This window comes from Echinococcus granulosus, assembly GCF_000524195.1.
Source record: "Echinococcus granulosus chromosome Unknown EG_S00128, whole genome shotgun sequence".
In the NCBI taxonomy this organism is placed as follows: domain Eukaryota; kingdom Metazoa; phylum Platyhelminthes; class Cestoda; order Cyclophyllidea; family Taeniidae; genus Echinococcus; species Echinococcus granulosus.
Genome location: NW_020170508.1, coordinates 56,374 through 64,619, shown reverse-complemented (window position 1 = coordinate 64,619; position 8,246 = coordinate 56,374). Strand labels below are relative to the sequence as shown.

Sequence of the window (8,246 nt, the reverse complement as noted above, 5' to 3'; positions counted from 1 at the left end):
TGCGCCTTGCAAAGGTGTGATGCAGCTTCTTCGACGAAATTAGATGTAGATGGGGGCACCAGCGTGTATCATTCCCTCCCTTTTGGGGGATAGTACTGCCCTTCTTTCCTCTTCCCTCTCTTTCAAACCGTTCTCCCTCCCATCTTGTATCATCTCTTTCACTTTCTTTTCCCTACTCACTTCAGCTAGCCGCATTGAAATCTAGTTTTTCGCGCCTCAGTACTAACCGCACTTGGTAATGAATCTGCACAACAACGCGGTTTATTTTGACATTGTAAGCAGTTAGATGGAGCGCCCATTGCATTTCACTTTTACTCCTTTTCACTTGTCATCTCCAGTGCTGTCACTTAAATGAAATGACAAGATAAGCCCTCGAAAGTGAACATGCATTCTAGGTACCTTTTTTTTCCATAGAATTCCTAAACATCTTGTTTTTCTTCCCTTTCAGTACCACTTTTATCAATGTTATCGCCTGTTAGAACAGACAGTTTAAGTGAGGGAAGCAGATTTTTTTACTTGTTTTGGAGAACAGGAATTATATAGCCCAAGTTAGTACAAAAGGATTATTACTCTGCAGTTAGATCCTCGAATTTCTTAACTTTTTCATAGCCCCATAACTGTTTGCCTTTTTTACATTGATGTCAAGAAATTGGCGATCTGTAAATTTGAGCTTCATGGTCATGCAGATCGCTCCGTTCTCATTGGTGCTTAACCTCTAATCGATCTGATATTGGCTACTCATCGACCAATAATATCAATCCTTATGAATTGATGCGTTCTTTGTAACTAGTCTTAAAGAGACTCTGAGAGCATTCAAAAACGGTAAGGTTTTTATATATTTATAAGGTTCTTAAGAAGTGAGCATTTGGTTACTACATTACTTATTTGTTACCTAAGTCAGTGAATTAAGTAACTGACTAAATCTCAGGAATTTGATTGGTGGAGCACATTTCCTCACTCTGCTATTGGTTTCCAATCAACCAATGACATGCATCCCGTTGTCCACCTACATGATTTTAATTTTAACTCCTTTTCCGGTTTAAGTAAAAGAAAGTTTTTAAAAAGGAGTAGAGTATTAAGGTTAGGAATTGTATGCCCCTTTTCAAACTTTCGATAGGTGAAAATCTTGCAGCGCTGGCACAGTACTTCCTGTTTAGTGTAGTCGTGGAGCCTGGGCCAAATTTCACCTCTCTTAAAACTAGTCTAATACTCGATTGTGAAATCAAACCTTGTCTTTTTGTCTCGTGACTTTTGCGGATAATGAGACAAATTGTTCCCACCCCCCAAGGATGTTTTTAATAGCCTAGGGACTTATTTCCGGGTTTATAAAGCTTGCAATATCGTTTATAACATTTGTTACCGCAGTTACACATGAGTGACTCCTGAATAGCCTTCCCTAGGTCGGGTTTTGCATATTTGTGTCATGTGTTCCTTATCAGTTTACGGTAACTGTTTGCACCTAATCGTGTGGTGCAAGCAGATTGGTGGTATTTGGAATAGGTAAACAGCTTCGGAATTTTTTCACTTTAACTAGCCCTTTGGATGTTATGAACCAATTCTGAAAATAGCCGAAGTTACTCTAGTAGAAGTGAGCTATTTTGGCTGTAGTGGTTGAATTCCTTGTTAGGCTCTTCCCCTGCGAACAGGTTAAATAGAGAATATTCCACCCCAAACTATTGAAGACAAAAGGCGTTTTGACACCGTGGCAGTGTTTCGACAAGAATTGACAAAAAATAACGCGTGAATGCTAATCCTTAACTTATTGAAAATATTTCAAGCTTGTTTACAAAGACTGGCCTAACTTGTAAATATCACTTGCCCTTTTTTCAATACAAATTATCCGCAAAATACACGAACTGGTCGTTAATTTGACAAATGTTTACATCAGGGAAAAGCCATAGCGATATTGTGATGGCGACCTATTGAACGAAGAGTCGCCGTATTTTGTTGGGTAGCTGCGCTAAACGGCGAAAAAACTTGAGATCGGTACTACCGCGGTCTTTGTTCATCACATGCTGCGGCACTTGCGGTGAGCGGGAAAGCGGTTGGTGCTACTTCCCTTCCCAACGTTTTGATTTGATTCTTTTTCCGTAACTCTTTTGGATAATACAGTCACGAATCCACCTATTCTTCGGTTAAACGTACTTGCTGTGTAACCTTCTCCCGTAAATGTGTAGACGCTTTCATTGGGGGCAGCGTTCGTGAGTGGCTAGCGTGGGTGGGTCGCTGCGTTAAGCATCTAAGATACGGACTGGACAAAGCTACACTTCGTCATTATTTCTGTTTGAAAGGTGCTACTATACAGCAACTGTCGAAGAGAAATGATCACTTTAAATTGATTTGATCAAATTGCTTAGATTTATTTTCTTAAATTATAGCTCTACAGCCTCAGAACTCGCGAATTGATTACCGAGCTGCCCTTGACGACTGCTACACTTCGGCTGAATCCCGTCAACACTCCCACACCAACTACGTTGAGCTTTACCGGTTTTGAGGACGACACCGCGTCCGTTCAAACGGATCTGCAAGATCGAAACGAGGAGACGCCGGAGCCTGTTCGCGCTTTTGGCGGCTACAATCGACCCAGTGCTATTCTCTTCGACTTTGATCCGAGGTTTGAAAATTCACGAATCCTCCTCGCCAACGTGCATTTTGTGCAAACACAACGGAATTCGGGATACTCTTCGTTGCAACACTACCATAGACGATTTTCACTGGGTGAGGGCTTCTTCGAAGCGCAGGCACCGTGTCTGTCCCTTGTACGACTTCCTTCATGGCAGAGAATCGCAAAGACACGAGACTTCGGTGGATTACCTGGTGAGTGCGCGGTATTTCACTAAGAAACGTGAGTGGGTGGACCGATGACCAATTTATCAGTTCTGTGTGATTGCTGGAGGAGTACACAGACAAGCAGATAAGTAAACTGACAGGTGCATAGGGGGACAAAATAGCTAGCATACGACCTAAACAAGGGTGGGTGTGTAGTCTAGTTGATTGACATATAGCTTGTCAAGCTGATAGACCTACATGCAGTCAGGCAGGTTGATTGGATGGACATTTGAAGGGTTGGATGCAAGACTCCTGGTAGCCAATATTTATGAGTTAATAGGGGAGCTGGAAGACTAGTCTTGTGTCACCATCATAGAGATCGGTTTTATGGCTGACATGAAAGACTTATTGGTAAAAAACAAGTTCAATTTTTTTCCACGACTTCCGCTTTTCATTTAATGTTTCTGTCAGTTCTTTTCTGTGGGATCGTTTAAAAAGTTTTGACGTGAATTTAGAGAGTAGAAGAGAATGGAGTCGAAATGCAGAACAATAATTCTAAATCAAATATAGAATGCTTCCATGTGCTGTGTCTTTTGGAATGAGTTACATTGGAAAGGGTTTTTTGGAAAGTGTGGTCTGAGGCTGGACGAAGGGCTTTTGTTTCTCGATTGTATTTTGGTGACTTTTAAGTGATGATCTGTTCCGTGCGCCAATTCTTGCCGAGCGCTCACACTCCACTCATCGTCCACTTTCACAAACTGCGGAAGTGGCCAGCCGCAAAAGCGGATTGTGGATCGCTTGAATTTTGGACAAACAGGTAGCAGATGGACAGACAAATGTATAAGCGTGCTTTCTTTAAGGACATCGGCTCACCCGTTGGCGGTCCCCTCACCTAACCGATTCCGCCTTTCAAAATTCACAAAATCTCACCATAGCTTAAAAGTTCATAGTACATTGGGGAGAAGAAGTATTCCAAGCGTCCATTTTAGTGTTTCGTTTTCTCGGCCTCATCCTCTTGAATGCGATCTACTTTTTATTGACTCGTCGCCTCAGTTATTGCCAAAAGTGAACCTTTTTAATGGGCAAAAAGAATGCAGTAAATTCTGAGTTTTTGTGTAAAAAGCTTTTGGCGTTTCTTTTTCTTTCATTTAAAGGAGGCAGCACTAAAAATGTAAAGTTTTACCTTTTTTTAAAGAGAACTATAATCCTTCACAGCAGAAATAAGAAGTGTGGAATAAATGAATGATTAATAGTTTTTCAGACATGTATTTCATCATAGGTTGGGTTTATCTACAAAAATGGAGGAGAATAAAATAAATCATTTCAAGATTTTCCATATTTAGGTAAATTTGCTATTTGTCAAGAACCTTCTCGAACAGATGGAGGAGGTGTGACCGGCAAACTTGACCGTATCAGCCGATGCTGACCGGAGAGCCGGAGGCTCCCGAACTCCTCTCAGCAATGCGTTTTAGTTAATTGTTTGTTTATTCTTTTTTATCGGGGCGAGCCTCCCCTCAACTTTTCCTCTTCAGGGAAATCGCTGCTGGGTCTTGTGGGTGATTTCATATTCGTCCGATTTACCGACCGCGGCAAAACAACGTTTTACAAGGTCATCAGATGGTTAAAAAGGCGCCGCCCCAAAAACTTGACGAATATTTGGAAAAGATGATTAGTTATGGCAAAAAAGGACTGAAATTTTGCCACGAAAATGTCCGATTATTAAATCGTCTGATAAGTTGCCAAGGGGAATGCAGTTATACCTCCGAGAAAAAAAAACGTGGTGATACTTTTAGCTTTGGCTCGCAGGGGACATTGAACGCAGTCATAAATACGTCCTTACGGATAGTTGGCTGCTGCATTTTATGTAGTAATAAGTGCAAATTGTAACATTTCGCTTTTACCGATATGCGACAGTAATGGTCCACTTTCCATCGCGAGTTGCCGTAAACTTTTACTTCACAAGCCCTTAACGGCAAGTGTTAATGCAAATTGTGACATAAACATTTTAAGTCTGTGGAAGCTAGCAGGCGTAATTTTGTGTATCTTCCTTTTATCTTACTTCTGCGCGAGCTATTAACTGCAGGTTAATTTAACTAGCCAATCATACCTTTACAAGTTGTATTCTGACAGACACTTTTTAGATGATCAATGTAAATGTTAAATTAGGAAAAGGCCATGAATATGGCAGGCTCCTACCTTCATTCAGCATTAGTGCCCATGCGACGACTCATCCGAGAAACGTCACACTTTTGAAGCACTTCTGGGCATTTTGTGGCAAAAAAACTGTTTGTAGGGTTCCGAGACTCCGTGAAGACGAAGGAAGACAAAATACTCGGGCAGAATATGTACTAAGCGCAGAGAAGGCCAGTCCACCCAGCGAGGTAAAAGGGGGCTGATTCAAAGTACAAAAGTGGCGCCTCACCAGTACCGAGGGATAAACCACTACCGTACTACAGTTTAATTGATTTGGAAATCCAGATGCTGCATACCGACTAAAATTGCCAAAATGTGATAAAGAAAACTTTTCCAGTCTGTTAAAAAGTGTTGGGGAAACCTGAGTACTGTACACCGATTAAAAATCCGCCAAAAACTGCTTTTTGCCTATTTTTAAGGAATGAAACATTATTTAAAGGACTTAAACTGAGATACTGTTCCCAATATTACTTGAGTAATCATTTGAGCTACTCAGTTATCCGCCACTTTTCATGATCGTGTAGTGCATCTTACTTGTAACATTTAAGTAAGGCCATTTACCGTCCTTTTATAGATTCGCTTTTACAAGAGCAACGACCCGACAGGCGATTGGGCAGTGAAATAAACATTCTCCAAGTCTTCTACTCCCCTGCCGGCCATCTTATTTTCGCCGTTGTAACAACTGCGTCGACATGCAGATGTGGATCATCGGCCCAAGCCTTGCTTTTCAACAATTTCTGCCACGGCTCTAGTGAGGCCGTATCGGGATTCGGAAACAGTCCAGACCTGTCTCAGCAAGTAAAATACTGCTTAAATGGATGTTTAAATAACGATTTCGTTAGGTTGCTAAGTGTTTTCAATTTTTCCACTTAAGCGACACTGGAGCACGGGGGAGGGTGGTGTTGGGGAAGTAGGTGCCTTTACAACCCAGCTCCCTCCTCCACCCCCAGGATATACTCCACTTTTCCTCACCGTCTTCCACAGTGACAGTTTGAATACGCTTCGAGTAATTCGCTTTGATCGCCCGCTCTGTCCTCTGCACACCTGTCCAACCAACTATATGCCCATAATGAGCAGATGTGGCGCCCGACTGGCGCTAATTGCTTTAGCAACCGTTGGTGTTGGTAGTAGTGGAGTGAAAAGGAGGTACAGGGGAGGCAGGAGAGGTTTGGTGGAGATGGAGGGCAACAGTGGAACACCAAGGAGGAGGCGAATAAATACCCTTAATATCCCTGAATCGGCGACTATGACCGCGGGTACGGCACAAAATCGGCCGAGTAGTAGCCATGTAAGAAGTATTACTGCATAACTTGTTTCATCTTGAATTATCCTCTGAAATATGCGAAAGTAATCGAGTAAATATGATTTCCAATTTTAAAGCTCTTAAAAAAGTTTGTAGAGTCAATTCATAGGGCCCAGGAGATTATTTTCGCTGTCCATTATTCTGGATAGGCCATAATGCTGGACCAAATGACATGCTCTTGGAATCACTGACAAATCGCTTTTAGCTCTGCCCCAACTGGATAGAGGGAGACTGGGAGACAAATGCATGGAATGAGGAAGAGACGCATCTCACCGGCAAATCCGCCTCGATAGACACTGGAAGTAGTAGTCCAGGGCGTCGAAAACTGCAGGAGATGGTTTTCGTATATCAGCTTGAACCTCCTCCTACTCTGCAAGCAATTGCAAGACAGAAGATTAGACAGGCAAGGAACTAGTGCCCTCAAAATAACCTTGCTGCTTTTTACTTGTTAGTAGCATAAAAACACAGAAGACATCCTGCGTTAGTGGCAATTTCTTACTAATGCCTTTTCAGTACTACGCCGACACCACACTGGATCACTTGGGACTGCCGCCGGGGCTGGTGGCGTACCTCCGATTTCAGCCGTCCTTCAGTTGTTCCGGTTCCTGTTTGTCTCACTCCGAGAGCCTGTCCACCCTTTCTGCACTTCTCACTCCTCTCCGCAGCAACTCTCTCGAACTCTGACCGCTCTCCACTGATCTCTCTTATTTTCCCGACTTTAACATTTCTGTGATAGGCCTGCCAGGCTGGATTGTATCCTTCTTCTTTCTTTTATTTTCTGTGCTGTAAATAACAACTATAAAACGCTATTGCTTGCGAGACGGGGGATCACTGATAGGGCTGTTGGGGGGTCGCGGTGTTGTCGTTGCAGGCGGGGGGCGAGCAGCCGAGCTGGCTCACGCTAGGATCCCCGTCTTCTGCTGAGACATCTTGTTACGGTCGAGCCGCATTCGAAGCGTTGCTTAGTGAACCGCCAATGCGCAGTCCACGAGTTCCTCAGAATGATTTTACAAACTCTGGACGCCACCGTGGTTGCTCTTGGCGGCTGCAAGGCTTTGATGTCCTGCGTAACTGTGGGCTGGACTGGGAGGTATGTCTTCTCAAGATACTGGCGGCCACTGAGCTGCTCTGTGGGTCACCAATATCATTGCCTTTGTTCCACTTTTATGTAATCAAAACGAATGGTTAGAGTATTGCAGTAGCAAACTATCAGAATTGTTTTGTGCAATTTTCGTTTCTTAATGAGACGAAATTACACGAAGCATCCTGATTAAACAAGTCTTAATCGAGACTTAAACCTTTAGCAATAGCTAGGTTACTAACTAGGTTTAAAGTAAAAGGTGTGTTTGTTTTTGTGCAAATATTTGTATTTCTTTTTTGTTTAAATTAATGGAATGCCAAAATTGCTTGACCCAAGACCTTAGCTCACTTTGGAAGCGGGGTACATGTGGTTCCTCTGAAGATGCCCGTTCGACGAAAAATCAAGAACTCTGTTGGCCATTATTCACGTGCTGAACTCCTAGTGAGGGAAGCTACGTCTAACGACTCCTCTATGCCTAGCCAGGAACTTCTTCTTCAAATTGCAGACATGACAATGGCGCAAACCCTCTATACTGATACTACATCCATGATATGGAAGCGGCTAAATGATAAATGCAAAAATTGGCGACATATCTATAAATCCCTTTTTGTCATTGAGGCCTGTCTGCAGTATGGAAGCATGCAGGTATGTCTTCTATATTCATATTTTTGACAAAATTCTATTCCTCATGAGTAACACTTTGTACTGATGTACCATAAGCATCTGAACACATAACATCGTTTTTAATTTTAGTTTTCCAAAGAATGTCGTGCTCAACTTCCGCAGATTTTGACCCTCTGCGACTTTGTATATTCATACGACCAAAATTCGAATGCCGGATTTCTTATTAGAGAAAGGCCCAACGTATAGCAGCTCTACCTAAAAGACGAAAATTTACTC

At 42.6% G+C, this 8,246-nt stretch overlaps 2 protein-coding genes across 2 annotated transcripts in view; both read left to right on the top strand. All coding sequences in view use genetic code 11, as the record gives it.

The window, feature by feature from the left end:
* EGR_09014 (cement precursor protein 3B variant) overlaps nucleotides 1-7,454 on the top strand; it is a gene marked incomplete at both ends in the record, with an annotated part of 8,199 nt that extends 745 nt beyond the window's left edge. The window contains 6 exons of the mRNA XM_024498263.1: nucleotides 2,379-2,817; nucleotides 5,537-5,760; nucleotides 5,837-6,250; nucleotides 6,471-6,679; nucleotides 6,779-6,872; nucleotides 7,137-7,454. Coding sequence (XP_024347318.1) covers nucleotides 2,379-2,817; nucleotides 5,537-5,760; nucleotides 5,837-6,250; nucleotides 6,471-6,679; nucleotides 6,779-6,872; nucleotides 7,137-7,454 — 1,698 coding nt within the window. The remainder of the gene's footprint in view (nucleotides 1-2,378; nucleotides 2,818-5,536; nucleotides 5,761-5,836; nucleotides 6,251-6,470; nucleotides 6,680-6,778; nucleotides 6,873-7,136) is intronic.
* A 273-nt stretch (nucleotides 7,455-7,727) lies between these two features.
* The window catches only part of EGR_09013 (Epsin-1), a gene marked incomplete at both ends in the record, with an annotated part of 7,934 nt that continues 7,415 nt past the window's right edge, over nucleotides 7,728-8,246 (top strand). Inside the window, 2 exons of the mRNA XM_024498262.1 lie at nucleotides 7,728-7,991; nucleotides 8,100-8,210. Of these exons, the coding sequence (XP_024347317.1) occupies nucleotides 7,728-7,991; nucleotides 8,100-8,210 (375 nt within the window). The remainder of the gene's footprint in view (nucleotides 7,992-8,099; nucleotides 8,211-8,246) is intronic.